This window comes from Taudactylus pleione, unplaced genomic scaffold (genome assembly GCF_031769625.1).
Source record: "Taudactylus pleione unplaced genomic scaffold, aTauple2 ptg000305l, whole genome shotgun sequence".
Taxonomy (NCBI): Eukaryota; Metazoa; Chordata; class Amphibia; order Anura; family Myobatrachidae; genus Taudactylus; species Taudactylus pleione.
In genome coordinates, this window is record NW_028284706.1 from 6,371,503 (window position 1) to 6,394,130 (window position 22,628).

The window sequence follows — 22,628 nt, forward strand, 5'->3', positions numbered from 1 at the left end:
TGTGCGGCTTACAGGATCCCTTTTGAGGAGTTAAGTGGAAAGAAGTGGTAAGTATTAAAAATACGGGTGCAGGAAGTGCGGTGTGGGCCCCCCTGGACTCAGGGTCCTGTATGCCCTGCACACCCTGCGCCCATTATAGAAATGCCCATGCACACACATACATAAACAGACTTATACATACAGACACATATATACACAGTCACACACACTTATACACACTCACATTCATAAATACAGTTACACCAGACACAACTACATACATACACACACTTACAGACAGGCAGTGTAGTGCCACCCCCCTCCCCCTCTCTCACCTTACAAGATTCAGGTATACTACACTCACTGTTTAAGAGTAGCTCCTCCATCCCCCCTCCTCTCTCCCATGCTTGAGTGACACTGAGTGCCATGTAGCTCCACCCCCTGCCTGACTTTACCTCCCTTTCTGTCTTCCTAGCTCGAAGTGCAGTCCTGCAGCACTGGAGCTGTAATAAATGGTCTGGGGCCCTGGGAGTGGGGGGCTCGAGGTCACATGCCCCCTATGCCATCCTTAATCTGGCTCTGCTGTCATGCATTAATACTGCAGCAGCTGCAAAAGCCTGCAGTCCTGCTATGCTAGAGCCTGCTAGAAGCTCGTTGGTTGGCATGTGTCAGATATGTGGGCAGGGCACCAAATGTAAACAAGCAGCCCCGAGCGACTGTGCTGGCCAGGCTGTCAGTGTGTGTTCACTGCAGTGCACTATGTCAGAGCAGCTGCTGTAACGGAGGTAACACACACTAGACCACCAATTAATGAAACAAGTGTATTAAAGCAGCTGCTCTTACACAATGCACTGATTGTGGCAGATGTGGGGGAGCTGCAGAGCCATGGAATACCCCAAAGTCATTCCAGATGCCCTAGGCTGCTTAGAATGTCTATGCCTAGGGCTGGCTCTGATTGTAAGCTTGCGAGCAGGGCCATCCTACCTATATACTGTATCTGTCTGTTATTACCCAGTTTTGTTCTATTAATGTTTCCAATTGTAAAGTGCAATGGAATATGCTGTGCTATATAAGAAACTGTTAATAAATAAATAAATAATTAAAGGAAGATTTGAGGGTGTGGTTAACTTTCCTGCAGGATATCAATGGGGTTCGCATTTGGCTGCAGCAATCGGTTGACAACTTTGAGCTTCAGTTGTATACTGATGCTTCTGGCTCAGTAGGTTTCCGGGCTTACTTGAGTGGTAGGTGGTATGCTGCAGCTTGGCCTGAGTCTAGGAGGTCTGAGGGTTTAACGGCTAACTTGTTGCTTTTGGAACTTTTTACAATAGTGGGGGCTGTTAAGCTATGGGCCTAAGAGCTCAGCCATCGTTGTATAGTTTTCTGATGTGATAATTTAGGCATAATGCAGGCCATCAGTAATCAGAGGACAAAAGCCCTGATTCAGAGCCACTCGCAAAATGCTAGCACTCGATCTGAATCAGGGTGGCCACTTTTTTTTTTATTTAAACCAGCCTCCGGGCTGCTCGCTAAGCTGTAAGTGACCACCCACAGCTTTTGTGAGCGGCCAGGTGATAGCCGCGATGGTCGCGACTATTGCGACCATCGGGCTTGCGACGAGACCCTTGTGGTAGAGTCTCATCTGCTGCAAGCCCCAGTGAGCTTCTGGCTCTAATAAAGCCGGAAGCTCACTACTGACATCACTGGTGATGTCAGAAGAGCTGCCCACAAATGGCAGGTGTTCCTTCAGGAATGCCTCAGCTTGTCCAGCCACCCCCCTCCCCGCCTACAAAACAGGGTGAGCTGTCGATCAACATCGACAGCCGCCCCATTTGTAGCGAGCCCCAGAGTGAGTGAATTTCTCACTCACTCTGGGGCTTGTGCACGCGCATTGCGCACACCATGCATGTGCAGTGCACCACCTTCAACCCGCTTGCGAGGGCATAGCGCTTGCGAGCGGGTCTGAATGAGGCCCAAAGTGTCATCAGGCTTTGTAGTTTTTGAGGCATTTGGTTTTACTTTGCTTAAAAAGGAATATAAAGTTCACATCCTGTCATATTCCTGGCGCTGAGAATGAGATTGCGGATGCGCTATCTTGTTTTCAATGGGCTAGATTTAGGTCACTGGTGCCATTGGCTAGTGAGGCTGGTTTAGCTTGCCCTGATTATATCTGGAAGATTATAAAGCCAGCATTGAAGGACTAGCTTTGAAGGCTTTGGCTACAAGTACAAAGAAGTTTTATGCTGCAGTTTGGAGGGATTGGCAGGGTTTCTTGGCAGCTAGAGGTGAGGGTAAGGAATTTCATGAGGTAGTGTTGGATTTTGTTTTGGATTGGCATGAGAGGGGCCGTTTTAAGGCAACAATGTCAGCGTCATTAGCAGAGATTTCTTATTTTTCTCGAGTTCACGGGTCAGCCGATCTTACAAAATCATTTAATCTCACTAAACCTTTGAAAGGTTGGGTGAGGAAACAGGTTCAGGCAGGGGATTTGCTCAGGCCAATAGATCTCAGTTTACTGAAAGATTCAGTTGTGGCAATGTCAGGTACTACGTTGGGGCATTTTGAAGCTGTCTTATGTAGTTTAGCTTTTTCTTTAGCATTTTTTGGGGCACTAAGAGTGGGAGAAATAACAGCATCTTGTAAGAGTTTGTGTAATACCGAGCTTTTAGCTTCTAATGTAATAGGAAAGAGGGACCTTGTTTTATTGAAAATTCATAGGTCAAAAACTGGTCAATTAGGGAAGAGTCACTAGATCTCTGTTGCTATACATCCGGATCCCAGCATTTGCCCATTGAAATTAGCCAGTAGTTTCTTGCATCCACATCCTAAAGGGAGTGTGCAGTGGTTAATACATGACGACCTTTCCCTTTTATTTAGGTTTCAATTTACTAGCGTGTTTCACAAATGTTTGGTTGTACTAGATTTGCCTCACGATCATTATGGGACACATTCTTTTAGAATTGGGGCAGCAACATGTGCAGCAGCATCAGGCTCTTCCATCAAAGCTATAAAACTAATAGGTCACTGGAAGTCATCAGCATATAAAGGATACATTAGGGAGTCAAAGATGCATAGTGCGTAACACTCCTAGTTGCTTTTTGGGAAACCCAATGCCTTAAGATTCCTGCTGTATTATATAGGGGAGTGAAGTTATTTTCAATTTTTGTCCTCAAAAAATGTTTTTTGTGTTTTTCACCTTCATTTGGGTCACACAAACAGCTTGTTACCCCCTCCTTGGCCAATTTGCATTACCATTCTTTTACACATATATATACACATTCTTTTACACAAACTAATGTTTAGTTATTTTTCTTACAGGTGTTTCTGGGGAAATCGTGTCAGTGTGGTTTATAGGGCACTCCTATTTTTTTGGATCAGTAGGCATACTTTGGCTTTTCAGACCCCCTTTGATGCTTGATGGATTGGGGTGAGAGGTTTGAGATGGAGAGGTTTGTTGGACTTGCTGTGGCAGACTGAGGATAAGTGGGGTGCACCTGATTGCCTAGTGATACATTTAGGGGGAAATGACCTGTGCACTTGTAAGGGCATTGAGTTGATAAATGCTATCAAGAGAGATTTTCTGGTCATTGTGGATCATGGCCACAAGTATTATTGGTTTGTTCAGAGATGATACCACATAGGTTTGGAGGGGTGAGCATGGAGGGGGTCAGAAGGAAGCTTAATGCAGCAGTATCCAGATGTGTTGTGAGCCTAGATGGGCATGTTATCAAGCACCCCATATACATTTTGAGGAGGTGGAATTTTATTTTACAGAATGCATGCATTTGACATGAGAGAGTTTAGAACTATTTGTCACATCCCTTACCTCATTTTGTTAGTTGCAGACGTTTAGTTGGCTTATGGCAGTATTTTGTCTTTGACCCATACGTGGTGAAAGGCTGTGCTTCTCAGCACCTCCATTTTTGCCCAACAGGGCTTGACTAGCATTTCCCCTATGGGAGCAGCAAGTTGGCCACTACCTTAAAGTGGAGGACCAGGTCACCATCTCATGGAGGAACCAGTACTGGGCCATGTAAGGGGAACTGCTTCTATCCATGCTGGTTATGCGCAGGGGGTGGAAATTCCACCCCAAGCTGTTATTTAATAAATTAATTCTGGAGGCTGGGGCCGAGGTGCACTGCCTTTCACCACCATTGCTATGATCTATCAACAATTTCAATTTGATCAATAAATATGGCTGTGACCTCCTTTTTAGCAAACTTAGTCAGTTGTCTGTGTCTTTATTCAATTTAGTTAAGTAAGTGAAGTGTAAATAATAAAACCTATAGGTGACTTAATACACTTAAGTGCTTGTATAAGCTGGAGAGAACATAAGCACCTGTTTTTTTTTTATTGGAACAAAGCTGACAGTATTTTGATTTATTGTAGTTAGTGATTGGTTTACTGGCTTGTCAGGGAGTAGGCTAGCCAATCAACAGGTCTAGTAGACTGGGTTTTAAGTGGTATATATGTGCTAGTGGAGGATTAATCTTCCTCTTTCCAGTTTGTGATCCCTCCCACCCACCCGACAAAGTTTGGTCTGTTATAATTAATTCTTTAAATTGATTAGTTGGAATATAATTATATGTTCTCTTCCAACATGGAAGGAACAGCAAGCGGAAGGCTGTGGTACTCAGAAGCTCAATTTTTGTACCACAGGGCTTGGCTAGCATTTCTCCTATGGGAGCAGCGAGTCGGTCACTACCTTAAAGGGGGGGACCATGTCACTATCTCATGGAGGGACCAGTACTGGGCCATATAATGTCCATCTCATGGAGGGACCAGTACTGGGCCATATAAGGTGAACTGTTTCTACCCAAGTTGGTTATGTGCAGGGGATGGATATTCCGCCCACGGCTGTTATTTAATAAATTCATTCTGGGGCTGTGTCCTAGGTGCACTGTCTTTCACCACCATTGCTATAATAAATCAACAATTTCAATTTGATTAATACATTTGGCTGTGACATCCTGTTTTGCAAACGTATTCAGTTGTCTGTGTCTTTATTCAATTTAGTTAAGTAAGTTAAGTGTAAATAATAAAACCCATAGGTGACTTAAGAAAAACAGACAGGGCACAGATCTAATATGACATGTTCCTATTTTATCTTTCTTATTTTTTTGCTGGTTTTAATAATTTATTTATATGCAATTAATTCTAATTGAATAAATAACATTTAAGTTTCTTATACTGGTTATGTCTCAGTAGTTTTATACAAGCAACCACTTTTATTCGCTCTTCAGTGAACATTCTATATATCTTATATCAGGTTCTTGGGTAGCACCTCACCCAGACATAAATATATTAATACTAAGTCATTACTAAGACATGGTACAGTATTTATGGCTCCTATAAAAATATAGACTTTGACACTTTTCTTATTCTAGTGTGACTCCTCACCCTGTGTTATCTTATTTCAATATTGTTGTCATCTTTCAAGATTAAAATAATAATACTTTATCTTGAAATATTGTTCTAGCTAGTGTATTTCAGGAACATAACAATGAATTCACCTTAATGGCAATTGACTCTCTGTAATCAAATCTAAGTCTATTTGTCTATGAGAATAAACTACACAATAGATTAGAGGCCCATCACCAGCTAATGTGTAATAACTGCAGTAGGTAATATATTTTAGTCAATATGTGCCAGCATCCATATCTTGTTTTTGTTGTTATAGGGTTGTTTCAGGCACAGGTAGCCAACATCTAACAATATAGTCTACAGAGGTGCACACCATGACTTTAGCTTAGCCCCTAAATGTAATGCTTCTGTCTTAGCAGTACTATTGCATGCAACAGATCCATTTAACATTATGAACTGTGAAACATGCAGCATTTGCCAGAAACACAAGTATACAATTTGAACCTAGCAGCTGATTTGAATGTCTTTCTAGGCTTTTTAAAAGTAAATATAAATTGCTCTTTATTGAACTCAACATACACCACAGGTTGGTACGAGAACTTTTTATCAAGAATCACATAATAATAATAATAATAATAATAATAATAATAATAATAATAATAATAATAATAATAATGATAATAATAATAACAGACATGTTACACCTTTATTATTTGACATAGTGTCATTTACTATTTTATAATACAGTAGGCAACATATTGTAAGGAAGTTGCATTTTAACCAAATGAAGGAAGAGCAACTGTGGTGTAGTTCACAGCAACCAATCAGAAATGTACTTTCTTTGCATAACTTTGTTGTTGATTTGTGTTTATATAGTCTTATGGATTATTATTAATAATCAGCATTATTCATTCAGTTTCTTCTCTTTGTGACATTAAGGGACCAAATCAATCAGGGTCCATTGAGACCCGCGTTAACTTAACATGGATTTTCTAATTAAATAGAAATAGTCACGGCCGCAGGTTTTTACCCATGGTGACGCTAATTAAGGGACTAGTTGATTTTGAGCTTAATTGTGTTTATTTGTGTTTTGTAAATGTGGCATTTTTTCACATTTGTATTAGCCTTTGTAATCACTGCTTAAATTTTTAAAGATTTCTTGACACAATATAAATGTGTTAAAAGAAACAAATTTAAAAGAAAAAGTGTATAAAGAACATAAAGTATAAAGTTACAGATCTGTTATCTTTTAAAACTAATAGTGCAGTCTTATAAGCAGAATAAAATGTTCACAATGTTATATCAGTTTTATTTGACAAAACTGTCCTGCAGACTTATTATTTCCTACATTTGTATTTACAGCACAGATTATAATTCTTAGAAGTAAAAAACCATGCCAAGAAAACTTATTAAAAAAAAAAAACCTATTTAATTCTATAACCTGGCATATTTTCATACAGCCTGTTTACCTTACCTTTACTTCAGTAGTCACTTCTCACATATGATTAAGGATTCATGTGTAATGAAGATAAAATAGTGGCCTTAAAGTAAAACATTCACCGATCAGTAGAGTAGCCGAACCTGTCAGAGGAGAAATACAACATGTGCACTCTACCTCTTTTAGCCTAAGGAAGATGCTTAGAGAATGTGTTTCATGATTAAAAGTGACCTTTATTTTACGCAAGAAAAAGTCTAACATTTTTCACAGGACCCTAAAGCCATACTATATAAATAGGTTTTTTTTTCTAAGTTACATTAAAAGTCACCTAACAAGAATGTATTGAGTTACTCTTCAGTGAATTTACACAGAATATTTAATCACTTAACTGACCTATATTTTTTCTAAAAATGTCCCCAAAATTGTCTATTTTGTAATATATCATGTAAATACTAGATAATTAAATAAGATTCAATATAATTTTAACAAAATTGATGATTTGCTAATAAAATAGTACTGAATAAAGTTTAACTCGCTAATGATTATGCAAAGAGGAAAAGAATGGCAACATGTTTTGGAATTTTTTTTATACAGAATAAAAAAATCCTTAGGGGTATTGTGATAGGATCAAATTAGTGGTGCCCTCTTCTGGGGGAGATGGGCACTTACAAACACACAGCAGCCAGGAAACAGCACACCTGTCCAGAGTTTCCGTGAAATTAGCCAAAGCTAGTTTATTATGCACAAAAAGAAAAACAAACCTGAAATAAAATCCTAACCCATATGGGCTCTAACTAAACATAGAAGTTCCCTCTCTCATCAGTGGTAGGACTTAATGCCCCTTCCACAAATATAGGCACATGTACAGCACTCACTGTCATGAAATAACAACATCTCTTAACAAGCCTGCTGCCTCTTTCCCTAGGTAGTAAGACACTGTATAAAACCCTTGACACACTTTTAACAGCCTCTTAAAGGTGCAAGTGCTAATTAGCCTGTTCTCCTGCTAAAGATCCAAAATGGTCCTAATGGATGGAGCCCACCCTCACTCTCCATCCATAACCCCAGGAACCCTTAACCAGCTTTTACTAAATCCCACACACTATCAAGACTGATTTGCAATCACAGACATTTTTCTGGGGTTTCTAATCTATATAGGTCAGAAACCTGAGACAAATATCTCCCATGTATGACCTTACCAGTGCTTTTGCCACAAGCCCCCCCCCTTTGTTTTGACATATAGGGAGGAACAATTGCAGCCCCCAAACTAAAAATATGAAACACAGTGTCTGCATTGGCCAGTTGGCACCTTGCCCTGTGTTCCACTGAAAATTTAAAGTTCTGTAATGCCAAGAACCATCTTGTTATTCTATCATCACTTTCTTTGTTTTCCAACATCCATTTAGAGGGGGCTTGATTGGTGATCAACCTGAAGTGGCATAGTTTCTCTCATGGACATTAAACTTTCTGCTTAAATAAATAAGAGGATGCACTTCACACTCTTGGTTCTGGGAAAGGGCCACACCTATCCCTACATCTGATGCATCAGTTTGCACCACAAATTCACTATTAAAGTCAGGTGTCTTCATAACTGTTTGGGTATACAATGCTACCTTCAACTCATGAAAAGCCTTTTCTGCTTCAAGATTCTATTTATCAATAACATTATGTTTGCTCTTTGTAAGGTCTGTCAGTAGCACAGCAATGGTGTCAAAACTGGGTATAGACCTATAATACCCCATGATTGCTAAGAATGCTCTCACCTTTTTCTTATTCAGGGGTCATGGACAATCTTGTATTGCTTCCATTTTATTAAGTTGGGGCTTTATCAAACCTCTGCCACTGATGTATCCTAGATACTTTATTTCTGCCATTCCTAAACAACATATTTTGGGGTTGGTTGTCAATCGTGCCTTATAGATGAAGTCCAATACTGCTTGTAAAATGGGTAAGTGAGACTCCCAATGAGGACTATAGATGACTACATCATCCAAATGGCAGCAGCATACTGTCTATGGGGCCTTAGAATTCTATCAGTCATCCTTTGAAAGTTGGTGGGTGCCCCATGTAACCCAAATTGCAACATCTTGTATTAGCACAACCCTTGAGGTACAGAAAAAGCTGTCTTTTTTGGCATTATTTGTTAATGGCACTTGCCAATACCCTTTGATTAAGTCTAGAGTGGTTAAGTACCTTACTGTTCCTAGTCTTTCAATAAGTTCATCCAACCGAGGCAGGTAGGAATAGATATCGAACTTAAACACATTATTCAACTTACAGAAATCATTGCAGTAGTGCAAACTCCTGTCAGATTTTGGGATGAGCACAATGGGACTTGACCACTCACTATGTGACTCCTCAATTACACCTAATTTTTTTCTTATTTCTTTAGACACTGATTCCCGTTGGGCTTCTGGCATTCTATAGTGCTTTAGGATAACCTTAACCCCTGGGCCAGTGATTATGTCATGTTTATTGACTGAGGTTTTACCAGGTAAGACAGAAATAAAACTCTATTTCTTACAATAATTTTTTCAGCCTCCTGCTGGTTTTAGCTATTGTAACTATGGAAACCACTGGTACTGAGGGTACTGGAGTTGACTGATTGTCTGTAAGCTGCACGTGCATCTAAGTCGCACAGCACGTGTCAAGGTTACATTACCGTAGCCGCTAACAGTACATTTTACTCAGTGTTATTGACAATCAGAGAGCATTTGGTGAGGTAATGGTGAGTGACTGCTATCCCATAAACAACAAATATGGCTCTGGCATCTCAGTACACGCAGTCATTCTGAGTAGTCATACTCTTGTGCTTCATAATCCAGAAACACAGAGCAGAATAGTAATAAAGGTGCCCTAATCAATCATTATTACTCTGTTCTGTGTTTCTGGATATACTTTTTGTAGCTGGCAGCAGCAACCCTCCACAAATACAGTCATATTGGTACTATAACATCTACTGAGGCTATCAATACAACCTGTGTGATTAACCGATTCTCTTTCTCTCCAATAGTCATAGGGTTACACAGAAGGCCGATCATTGGAGGACCTGCCACCATTGCCACGTCTTTGTACGCTGTTATATGGATTTGCAATGCTGCCTGAGGGCATCTCAATGCAAATCCCAGCTGTGACATTTGCAGGTTTCTGCACAGCAGCTGCAATGGCATTAGTGTACATCTTTGAGTCAGGCTCATAGCCATTAAAGGGTTTAGAGAATTAGAGAAGATGAAAGTGTTGAACTATAATTAAAATGTGTTATTTTCACAGACAGTTTGAGGATATTACAGTACAAAATACATTAATTAAAAAGAGGGGTATGGAGTAATGAGACAGTCATATTAATAATGATATCTGATGCCAGAGAAGTTAGGAGGGGGGAATATACTGTATATTTACAATTCTTCCAATAAATAGTCAGTCACATGTGCAAGAAGTTTCCCTTTATTTACCGCACCAACAGAAATTCATGCTACAAATAGACAACAGATATTTTGTTTTTACAATGGACATAACATCTGAAAACCTTCAACTTTATAAGCATTTTCCTGTTCAATAGAGACTACAGCTCACAGGCAAAAATACCATAATATATATATATATATATATATATATATAGTCGAAAAACAATATACCATAGCTATCATAATGTCTTGTGCGAAGCAATAGAATAGACTGCATATAATATAATATAGTTTAGATTCTGAGGAATGCCATTACAACTCAAATTTATAGTATTACAAACTAATTAATTCTCTATTTTAGATTGTATATAGATATTACCAGTTGCTTCAGAATTCACTGTATTGAGTGAAAGCAAGAACTTAGCATGTAAGACATTACAATGCCTTTTTAACACTAACATATTAATCATGGTATATGTTTTAATCGAATTTGTAATTAATGAGACATGTATCAGTTATTCCTTTATATGTTATCCATATGCCTACTATGACTGAGCGTATTTTATTTCATTGCTCAGTGACAAATAGTGCTCTAAGCCATAAAGCAATGTCATTTTATTTTTTGGATTTTTAATATTGTTCTCCTATTACCAGGTTTGTTACTATCTTATACTATTGCTGGACAACTAGTCTGCCAAAGTGTTCCAAATCTTCTGCTACTGTATACAGGGCATTCCTAACACATGGAACAAAATAAGAACGTTATTAAAAAGGAAATGTATTCCATATACATTGTTCACAAGACTCTGTTAATTATGACTCTTGCTTGTGTTCTACTGTACATACATGGATTACAATAAAAATACTTTATTACATAATAAAATGACCTTAACTTCTAATATGTCTTTTATAAAATGAAATGAATGCTGACACTTTTAGTATACCCTATAGCAAGGAAGAATATGACATTTTACTATAAATTCTTTTGTTTGATTTGGCAAAAACAATAGTAGTAATTGATTTAGTGATTATTGAAACCCTTGGGAAATCCATCAGGGCCCAGCACAACAACTTCCTCAGTTGTAATGGTTGTTTTGGCAGAAACTGATTTAATCTTGGAGCAAGTGTTTTTAACATTGGCAGATATTTCTGTGACTGTGTTGATCTTGGCTCGTTCACTGCAGTAGGCCTCAGGATTAAAATTTTCTGGGTTTGGACTTGTGGTTTCAGTTGTTGTAGTCAGAGTATCTGTTTGGTTAATAAAAGGTTCTGCATCACCGATATGAAATAGGATTGACATTGGAAAGATTAAGTTTGTAGTTTTAATGTTAATTTTATTAGCACTGATGATCTTTATCTCAAAATTTATAGTGGAGATTTCATTTATTTCTAAACTTTTTACCTCTTTATTGTTTATTAATTGCGATAAAATATGAACACTTATTATACTTCTACTACGTACTGCTGTAATGGTTATGCTCTCTTCAGTGTAGACTTCTGTTGGTCTCACAGTGCTGGAAAGAATAGTTGTGTTGGTGGTTTTTGAAGCAACAGGGTTAGCTGGAACAGTGATAGAAGTTGGAGAATCTCTGTTAGTGGTCAGAGCAGCTGCAGTGGTGGTTGGAATAGTGATGGTAGCGATTGGACAAGTGTTGGTTGTTGAAGGAGCTGTGTTAGTAGACTTAGCAGCTGTGGTTGTATTAGCAGCAGTGGTGGTCTGTGCAATGGTGCTGGCGATGGATGAAGCAGCAGTTGTGGTTGAAGGAGCTGTGCTAGAGGTCTGAACAGAGGTGCGAATGCTTTTTGCTGGAGCAGTGGTGGTTGAAGTAACAGAGGTGGATGGTGTTTTGGTGGTGTTTGGAAGAGCTCTGCAACCCTTGAGAAATCCATCAGGGCCTAAGACAACAACTTCCTCAGTTGTAATGATTGTTTCGGCGGAAACTGATTTAATCTTGGAGCAAGTGTTTCTAACATTGGCAGATTTCTCTGTGACTGTGTTGATCTTGGGTCGTTTACTGCAGTAGGCCTCAGGATAATAATTTTCTGTGTTTGGAATTGTGCTTTCAGTTGTTGTAGTCAGAGTATCTGTTTGGTTAATAAAAGGCTTTGTGTCACCAATATGAAATATGATTGATGTTGGAAAGATTGAGTTTGTAGTTTTAATGTTAATTTTACTAGTGCTTATGGTCTTTTTTTCAAAATTTATAGTGGAGATTTCATTTATTTCTAAACTTTTTACCTCTTTATTGTTTATTATTTGTGATAAAATATGAACACTTAATATACTTCTACTTCGTACTGATATAAAGGTTATGCTCTCTTCAGTGTAGATTTCTGTTGGTCTCACAATGGTGGAAAATATAGCTGTACTGGTGTTTGTTGGAGCAACAGGATTAGCTGGAACAGTGATGGAAGTTGTAAAATATGTGCTATGAGCAGCTGTATTGGTGGTGGTGGTGGTGGTTGGAGCAGTGGTGGTAGCGATTGGATAAGTGGTGGTGGTTGGATGAGCTGTGTTAGTAGACTGAGCAGCTGTGGTTGTTTTAGCAGCCCTGGTAGATGCAGCAACAGTGGTCATCTGAGCAACAGCGCTGGTGATGGATGAAAAAGCATGTATGGTTGGAGTAGCTGTGTCTGTGGTCTGAGCAGTGTTGTGGGTGGTTGTTGATGCAGCAGTGATGTTTGGAGCAGCAATTGTAGTTGGAGGAGTTAAGTTAGTAGTAACAGAGACAACACTGGTGGTTGTTGGAACAGTGTTGGTAGTTGGAGAAGCTGTGCTGGTGATCAGATCAGCTGTAGTGGTGGTTAGAACCATGCTGGTGGTTATTGGAAAAGCAGTTGTGGTTGAAAGAGCTGTGCCAGAGGTCTGAGCAGAGGTGCAAGTGTTTGTTGCTGCAGCAGTGATGGTTGGGGCAACAGTAGTGGATGGAGTTGTGGTGGTGTTTGGAAAAGCCCTGCAACCCTTGGGAAATCCATCAGGGCCTAGGACAACAACTTCCTCAGTTGTAATGGTTGTTTTGGCAAAAACAGATTTAATCTTGGAGCAAGTGTTTTTAACATTGGCAGATTTCTCTGTGATTGTGTTGATCTTGGGTCGTTTACTGCAGTAGGCCTCAGGATAATAATATTCTGTGTTTGGACTTGTAGTTTCAGTTGTTGTAGTCAGAGTATCTGTTTGGTTAATAAAAGGTTCTGCATCACCGATATGAAATAGGATTGATGTTGGAAAGATTGAGTTTGTAGTTTTAATGTTAATTTTACTAGCACTGATGGTCTTTATCTCAAAATTTATAGTGGAGATTTCATTTATTTCTAAACTTTTTACCTCCTTATTGTTTATTATTTGTGATAAAATATGAACACTTAATATACTTTTACTTCGTACTGCTGTAATGGTTATGTTATCTTCAGTATAGACTACTGTTGGTCTCACAATGGTGGAAAAAATAGCTGTGCTGGTGGTTGTTGATGCAACAGGGTTAGCTGGAGCAGTGATGGAAGTTGGAGAATCTGTGCTAGTGGTCAGAGCAGCTGTAGTGGTGGTGGTTGCAGTAACAGTGTTGGTGGTTAGAGCAGTGGTTGTAGTGATTGGAGAAGTGGTGATGGTTGAAGGAGTTGTGTTAGTGGACTGAGCAGCTATGGTTGTTTTAGCAGTGGTGGTGATTGGAGAAGCAGTTGTGGATGGAGGAGTTTTTCTAGTTGCCTGAGCAGTGTTGTTTTTGGTGGTAGAAGCAGCAAGGGTGGTTGCAGGAGCTGAGTTAGAGGTTGGAATAGCAGTGGTGGTTTGATAAACAGTGGCAATTGGAGGAGCTATGCTAGTGGAAAAAACTGATGTGGTTGTATTAGCAGCAATTGTTTTTCTAGTATCAGTGGTAGTTGGAGGAGCTGAGCTAGTGGTAACAGCAGCAGTGCTGGTCTTTCTTAGGCCAGCAGTATTCAGAACAGTGGTGGAAGTTGGAACAGCTGTAGTTGGAGAAGCAGTGGTGGTTGCAGCTGCTGTACTAGAGGTTAGATCAGATGCTGTGGATGGAGCAACAGTGATGGATTGAGAAGAGGTAGTGGTTGTAGAAGCAGAAGTGGTTAGAGGAGATGACTTAGTGGTCAAAACATCTGTGGTTGTTTTAGCAGTAGCAATTAATGGAGTAGCAGTTGAAGTTAAAGGTGCTATGCTAGTAGACTGAGCAGTGGTGCAGCTGGTAGGAGGATTAGCAGTGGTAGTTTCAACAACAGTTGAGTTAGTGGTAACAGCAGCAATGCTTGTGGATGTTGGAACAGTGGTGGAAGATAAAGATGCTGTGCTTGTGGTTATTTCAGCTGTAGTGATGGTTAGAATAGTGGTAGTGGTGGTTGGAACAGCATTGGTGGTAGAAACAGTGGAGCTAGGGATAATTGGAGCAGCAGTTGTGGTTGGGGGAACTATGCTAGTGTACTGAGCAGTGATGCGGCTAGTAGTTGGAGCAGCAGTGGTGGTTGTAGCAGCAACACTTGTGGTTGGATAACCTTTGTTAGTGATTAGAGAATTGGTGGTGATGGTTTCTGCAGTGGTGGTGGAAGGAGCAGTAGTGGTTGCTGAAGCAATAGTGGTTGTTGTTGATGTTGTGGTAGTCACAGCAGCAGTGCTGGTGATGGTTGGAGATACAGTGGAAGTTGCAGCAGCAGCTGTGCTAGAGGTTAGAGAAGCAATGGTTGGAGCATCATTAGTGGATGGAGAAGCAGAAGTTGTTGGGAAAGCAGTGATAGTTGAAGGAGCTGTGTTAGTGACAAGAGCTGCTGTGCTAGTTTTAGCAGCAATAGCAGTTAAAGCAGCAGTGGAAGCTGGAGGATTTAAGCTAATGGTAACAGCAGCAGTGCCAGTGTTTACTGGAACAGTGGTGGAAAATACAGAAGCTGTGCTTTTGGTTATTTCAGCTGTAGTGGTGGTGAGAATAGTGTTATTGGTGGTTGGAAAATCAGTATTGGTAGAAAAAGTGGAACTGGGGATAAATGGAGTAGCAGTTGTGGTTGGAGAAGCTATGCTAGTGGACTGAGCAGTGATGTGGCTTGTAGATGGAGCAGCAGTGGTGGTAGCAGCAGCTGTGCTAGAGGTCAAAGCAGCAGTAGTGGTAGGAGCAGCAGTGGCAGATGCTGATGCATTAGAGGTAAGAGATGAAGTGGTTGATGGAGCATCAGAAGTTAGTACAGTGGTGGACTTTAAAGGAGCTGTGCTGCTGATCAGATCAGCTGTAGTGGTGATTAAATCAGTGTTAGTAGTGATTGGAGCAGCCATTGTTGTTAAAGCAGCAGTAGTGCTAGTGATCTGAGCAGCAGTGATGGCTGGAGCAGTGGTAATGGTGGTGGTTGTTGCAGCAGCATTTGTGTTTGGATAAGCTTTGCTAGTGATTAAAGCATTGGTGCTGATGGTTTTTGCAGTGGTGGTGGAAGGAGCAGTGGTGGTTGGAGCAGTAGTGGTTGCTGGAGTAATAGTGTTTGTTGGTGATGCTGTGGTAGACACAGCAGTGGTGCTGATGGTGTTTGTAGAAACAGTGGAAGTTGCAGCAGTATCTGTACTAGAGGTTAGAGAAGCAGTGGTTGGAGCATCAATAGTGGATGGAGAAGCAGTAGTTATTATGAAAGCAGTGCTAGTTAAAGGAGCTGTGTTAGTGACAAGAGGTGCTTTGGTTGTATTAGCAGTAATAGCAGTTGAAGCAGCAGAGGCTGTTGGAGGATTTAAGCTAGTGGTAACAGCAGCAGTGTCAGTGGTTGTTGGAACACTGGTGGAAAATGGAGGAGCTGTGCTCGTGGTTATTTCAGCAGTAGTGGTGGTTAGAATAGTGTTAGTGGTGGTTGGAACAGCAGTTGTGGTAGAAATAGTGGAACTGGGGATAATTGGAGAAGCAGTTGTGGTTGGAGGAGCAATGCTAGTGGACTGAGCAGTTATGTGGCTGGTAGTTGGAGCAGCAATGGTGGTAGCAGCAGCTGTGCTAGAGGTCAAAGCAGCAGTGGTGGTAGGAGCAACAGTGGAAGATGGAGATGCATTAGAGGTAAAAAAAGCAGTGGTTGATGGTGCAGCAGTAGTTACAACAGTGGTGGACATTGAAGAAGCTTTGCTGGTGATCAAATCAGCTGTAGTGGTGATTAAATCAGTGTTAGTAGTAATTGGAGAAGCCAACGCTGTTGAAGTGGTTGATGGAGCATCAGTAGTTAGTACAGTGGTGGACATTAAAGGAGCTGTGCTGCTGATCAGATCAGCTGTAGTGGTGATTAAATCAGTGTTAGTAGTGATTGGAGCAGCCATTGTTGTTAAAGCAGCAGTAGTGCTAGTAATCTGAGCAGCAGTGATGGTTGGAGCAGTGGTAATGGTGGTGGTTGTTGCAGCCACATTTGGGGTTTGATAGGCTTTGCTAATGATTAAAGCATTGGTGCTGATGGTTTCTGAAGTGGTGGTGGAAGGAGAAGTGGTGGTTGAAGCAGTAGTGGTTGGTGGAGCATTAGTGGTTGATGGTGATGCTGTGGTAGAGACAGTGGTGGAATACGGAGGAGATATGTTTGTGGTTATTTTTGCTGTAGTGGAGGTTAGAATAGTGTTAGTGGTGGTTGAAACAGCAGTGGTGGTAGAAACAGTGGTGCTAGGGATAATTAGAGCAGCAGTTATGGTTGGAGGAGCTATGCTATTGGACTGAGCAGTGATATGGCTGGTAATTGGAGCAGCAGTGGTGGAAGCAGCAGCTGTGCTAGAGGTCAAAACAGCAGTGGTAGTAGGAGCAACAGTGGCAGATGCAGACACATTAGAGGACAGAGATGCAGTGGTTGCGGGAGCAGCAGTAGTTACAACAGTGGTGGACATTGAAGGAGCTGTGCTGGTGATCAAATCAGCTGTAGTGGTGATTACATCAGTGTTAGTAGTAATTGGAGATGCCAACACTGTAGAAGCAGCAGTGGTGCTAGTGATCTGAGCAGCAGTGGTGGTTGGAGCAGTGGTAATGTTGGTGGTTGTTGCAGCTACATTTGTGGTTTGATCAGCTTTGCTAGTGATTAGAGCATTGGTGTTGATGGTTTCTGCAGTTTTGGTGGAAGAAGGAGTGGTGGTTGGAGCAGTAGCGGTTGGTGGAGCATTAGTGGTTGTTGGTGATGCTTTGGTAGTGATAGTAGTGGAATCCGGAGGAGAAATGTTTGTGGTTATTTCAAATGTAGTGGTGGTTAGAATAGTGTTAGTGGTGGTTGGAACAGCAGTGGTGGTAGAAACAGTGGAACTGGGGATAATTGGATCAGCAGTTGTGGTTGGAGGAGCTATGCTAGCAGACTGAGAAATTATGTGGCTGGTAGTTGGAGCAGCAGTGGTAGTAGCAGCAGCTGTGCTAGAGGTCAAATCTGCAGTGGTGGTAGGAACAACAGTGGCAGATGCAGATGCAGTAGAGGTCAGAAAAGCAGTGGTTACTGGAGTAACAGTAGTTACAGCAGTGGTGGACATTGATAGAGCTGTGCTGGTGATCAAATCAGCTGTAGCGGTAATTAAATCAGTGTTAGTAGTAATTGGAGAAGCCAATGCTGTTGAAGCAGCAGTGGTGCTAGTGTTCTGAGCAGCACTGGTGGTTGGAGCAGTGGTAATGCTAGTGGTTGTTGCAGCTACATTTGTGGTTTGGTAAGCTTTGCTAGTGATTAGAGCATTAGTGCTGATGGTTTCTGCAGTTTTGGTGGAAGGAGAAGTGGTGGTTGGAGTTGTAGTGGTTGGTGGAGCATTATTAGTTGTTGGTGATGCTGTGGTAGTGACAGTGGTGGAATATGGAGGGGATATTTTTGTGATTATTTTTGCTGTAGTGGTGGTTAGAATTGTGTTAGTGGTGGTTGGAACAGCAGTGATGGTAGAAATAATGGTGCTAGGGATAACTGGAGCAGCAGTTGTGGTTGGAATAGCTATGCTAGTGGACTGAGTTGTGGTATGTCTGGTATTTGGAGCTGCAGTTGTCGTAGCAGCAGCTGTGCTAGAAGTCAAAGCTGCAGTGGTGATAGGAGCAACAGTGGCAGATGCAGATGCATTAGAGGTCAGAGATGCAGTGGTTGCTGGAATAGCAGTAGTTACAACAGTGGTGGACATTGAAGGAGCTGTGCTGGTGATCAGATCAGCTGTAGTGGTGATTAAATCAGTGTTAGTAGTGATTGAAATTGCCATTGTTGTTGAAGCAGCAGCATTGCTAGTAATCTGAGCAGTAGTGGTGGTTGGAGCAGTGGTAATGGTTGTGGTTGTTGCAGCTACATTTGTGGGTGAATAAGCTTTGCTAGTGATTAGAGCATTAGTGATGATGTTTTCTGCAGTGTTGGTGGAAGGTGGAGTGGTGGTTGGAGCAGTAGTGGTTGGTGGAGCATTAGTGGTTGTTGGTGATGCTGTGGTAGTGACAGTGGTGGAATACAGAGGAGATATGTTTGTGGTTATTTCAGATGTAGTGGTGGTTAGAATATTGTTAATGTTGGTTGGAACAGCAGTGGTGGTAGAAGCAGTGGTGCTAGGGATAATTGGAGCATCAGTTGTGGTTGTATAAGCTATGTTAGTGGATTGAGCAGTGATGTGGCTGGTAGTTGGAGCAGTGGTGGTAGCAGCAGCTATGCTCGAGATTAAATCAGCAGTGGTGGTAGAAGCAACAGTGGCTGATGCAGATGCTTTAGAGGTCAGAGAAGAAGTGGTTACTGGAGTAACAGTAGTTACAACAGTGGTGGACATTGATGGAGCTGTGCTGGTGATCAAATCAGCTGTAGCGGTGATTAAATCAGTGTTAGTAGTAATTGGAGAAGCCAATGCTGTTGAAGCAGCAGTGGTGCTAGTGTTCTGAGCAGCACTCGTGGTTGGAGCAGTGGTAATGCTAGTGGTTGTTGCAGCTACATTTGTGGTTTGGTAAGCTTTGCTAGTGATTAGAGCATTGGTGCTGATGGTTTCTGCAGTTTTGGTGGAAGGAGAAGTGGTGGTTGGAGTTGTAGTGGTTGGTGGAGCATTATTGGTTGTTGGTGATGCTGTGGTAGTGACAGTGGTGGAATATGGAGGAGATATTTTTGTGATTATTTTTGCTGTAGTGGTGGTTAGAATAGTGTTAGTGGTGGTTGGAACAGCAGTGATGGTAGAAATAATGGTGCTAGGGATAACTGGAGCAGCAGTTGTGGTTGGAGGAGCTATGCTAGTGGACTGAGTAGTGATATGTCTGGTATTTGGAGCTGCAGTTGTCGTAGCAGCAGCTGTGCTAGAGGTCAAAGCTGCAGTGATGATAGGAGCAACAGTGGCAGATGCAGATGCATTAGAGGTCAGAGATGCAGTGGTTGCTGGAATAGCAGTAGTTACAACAGTGGTGGACATTGAAGGAGCTGTGCTGGTGATCAGATCAGCTGTAGTGGTGATTAAATCAGTGTTAGTAGTGATTGAAATTGCCATTGTTGTTGAAGCAGCAGCATTGCTAGTAATCTGAGCAGTAGTGGTGGTTGGAGCAGTGGTAATGGTAGTGGTTGTTGCAGCTACATTTGTGGTTGAATAAGCTTTGCTAGTGATTAGAGCATTAGTGATGATGTTTTCTGCAGTGTTGGTGGAAGGTGGAGTGGTTGTTGGAGCAGTAGTGGTTGGTGGAGCATTAGTGGTTGTTGGTGATGCTGTGGTAGTGACAGTGGTGGAATACAGAGGAGATATGTTTGTGGTTATTTCAGATGTAGTGGTGGTTAGAATATTGTTAATGTTGGTTGGAACAGCAGTGGTGGTAGAAGCAGTGGTGCTAGGGATAATTGGAGCATCAGTTGTGGTTGTATAAGCTATGTTAGTGGATTGAGCAGTGATGTGGCTGGTAGTTGGAGCAGTGGTGGTAGCAGCAGCTATGCTCGAGGTTAAATCAGCAGTGGTGGTAGAAGCAACAGTTGCAGATGCAGATGCTTTAGAGGTCAGAGATGACGTGGTTGCTGGAGCAGCAGTAGTTACAACAGTATTGGACATTGAAGGAGCTGTGCTGGTGATGAGATCAGCTGTAGTGGACATTAAATCAGTGTTATTAGTGATCGGAATTGCCATTGTTGTTGAAGCAGCAGTGGTGCTGGTGATCTGAGCAGCAGTGGTGGTTGGAGCAGTGGTAATGGTGGTGGTTGTTACAGCAGCAATTGTGGTTGGATAAGCTTTGTAAGTGATTAGAGCTTTGGTGCTGATGGTTTCTGCAGTGTTGATGGAAGGGGCAGTGGTGGTTGGAGCAGTAATGTTTTTTTTAGCAGCAGTAGCAGTTGAAGCAGCAGTGATAAATGGAGGATTTAAGCTAGTGGTATCAACAGCAGTGCTTGTGGTTGTTTGAACAGTGGTTGAAAATGAAGCAGCTGTGTTTATGGTTATTTCATCTGTTTTGGTAGTTAGAATAGTTCTAGTCGAGGTTGGAACAACAGTGGTGGTAGCAACAGTGTTGCTGGTGATAGCTGGAGCATCAGTTGTCATTGAAGGAGCTATGCAAGGGGACTGAGCAGTGATGCAGTTGGTATTTGGAGCAGCAGTGGTGGTTGTTGCAGCTGTGCTAGAGGTCAGAGCAGTAGTGGTGGCTGGAGCAACAGTGGCAGATGGAGAGGCTGTAGAGGTCAGAGAATCAGTGGTTGCTGTAGTAGCTGTAAATGGAGCAGTGGTGGAAGTTGAGTGAGCTGTGCTAGAGGTCAGAGCACTAGTGGTGGCTGGAGCAACAGTGGCAGATGGAGAGGTTGTAGAGGTCCGAGAATCAGTGGTTGCTGGAGAAGCTGTAAATGGAGCAGTGGTGGAAGTTGAGTGAGCTGTGCTGGTGGTCAGAGCAGCTGTTGTGGTGATTAAATCAGTGTTAGTAGTGGTTGTTGCAGCCATCGTTGTTGAAGCAGTAGTGGTGCTAGTGATCACACCACCAGTGGTTGATAAAGCAGTAGGGGTGGTTGAAGTGGTGATGGTGGTTTTGGTGGTTGGAGTGGTGGTGGTAGTGGTTGGAGTGGTGTTTGGAGTGGTTGCAGTGGTGGTGGTAGTAGTGGTGGAAGTGGTGGTTGTAGTGGTTTGAGCAATGGTGGATGTTGTAGTAGTGGTTGGAGTGGGTGTAATAGTGGTGGTAGTAGTGGTTGGAGTTGTGGTGTTAATAATGGTTGGAGTGGTGGTAGGAGTGGTGGTAGTTGGAGTAGTGGATGGAGTGGTGGTAGTAATAGTGGTTGGAATAGTAGTAGTAGTGGTTGAAGTGGTGGTAGTGTTTGGAGTGGTGGAGGTAGTGGTTGGAGTGGTGTTGGTAGTGGTTGGAGTGGTAGTAGTAGTGGTAGGAGTGGTTGTGGTAGTGGTTGTAGAGGTGGTGGTAGTGGTTGGAGTGGTGGTTGGAGTGGTGGTGGTAGTGGTTGGAGCTGTGGTAGTAGTGATTTGAGTGGTGGTAGTGGTTGGAGTGGTGGTTGGAGTGGTGGTAGTAGTAGTTGGAGTGGTAGTGGTTGAAGTAGTGGTGGTAGTGGTTCGAGAGGTGGTTGGAGTGGTGGTGGTAGTAGTGGTGGGAGTGGTGGTAGGGGTGGTGGTGGTAGAAGTGGTGGTAGGAGTGGTGGTAGTGGTGGTTCGAGTGGTGGGAGTGGTGGTTTGAGTGGTGGAGGTAGTTGTTGGAGTGGTGGTGGTAGTTGTTGGAGTGGTGGTAGTAGTGGATCGAGTGGTGGTGGTAGTAGTTGGAGTGGTGGTGGTAGTGGTTGAAGTGGTGGTAATAGTGGTTGGAGTGGTGGTTGGAGTAGTGGTAGTAGTGGTTGGAATGGTGGTGGTAGTAGTAGTGGGAGTAGTGGTTCGAGTGGTTGTCATGGTGGTCGAAGTGGTGGTGGTTGGAGTGGTTGTTGTAGTGGTTGTTCTGGTAGTTGTGGAGGTGGTTCTGGTAGTTGATGTGGTTGTGGAGGTTATAAATGGGGGAGATATTTCTGCAAAAAAATAAAAACATAATTAAAAACACATTATTTTGTATAATATATGTTAGTATTAATGCTACAGAAATATTGGGTAACTTGAGGTAAAATTAATAAATAATGATTCATCACATATCTGTTTTTTTCTGTCTTGATTACTCAGTGTGGGCATTTATGTAACTGGAATATATATATGAATATATATATATATATATATATATATAAATATATATATAGTAGCCACATGAAATAGGTGGCACTCACAGTCTCATAAACAGAATACCCCCACCGGAGGGATTTTAATGGGTCAACGTTTCGAGGTGCAGTTCACCCCTTTCTCAGGACAACAAAACATGTTGTCGAAACGTTGACCCATTAAAATCCCTCCGGTGAGGGTATTCTGTTTATGAGACTTCGAGTGCTGCCTACTTCTTGTGGCTACTGTTAATTTGGGGTGCTGTCCTCCTTGGAGGGCACAGGAGCAAGTTAAGGCTATATGCCTCATCACACAGGAGTGCCGGTGCATTGTATATATATATATATATATATATATATATGTATTTATATATATATAGTGTCTGTGGTCCAGCATT

At 41.8% G+C, this 22,628-nt stretch overlaps 1 protein-coding gene across 1 annotated transcript in view; it reads right to left on the reverse strand.

The window, feature by feature from the left end:
- Window positions 1–10,217: 10,217 nt before the first annotated feature.
- LOC148511544 (uncharacterized) overlaps window positions 10,218–22,628 on the reverse strand; it is a 237,421-nt gene continuing 225,010 nt past the window's right edge. The window contains exon 4 of the mRNA XM_088442116.1: window positions 10,218–21,983. Coding sequence (XP_088298242.1) covers window positions 11,207–21,983 — 10,777 coding nt within the window. The 3' untranslated portion in view covers window positions 10,218–11,206. The remainder of the gene's footprint in view (window positions 21,984–22,628) is intronic.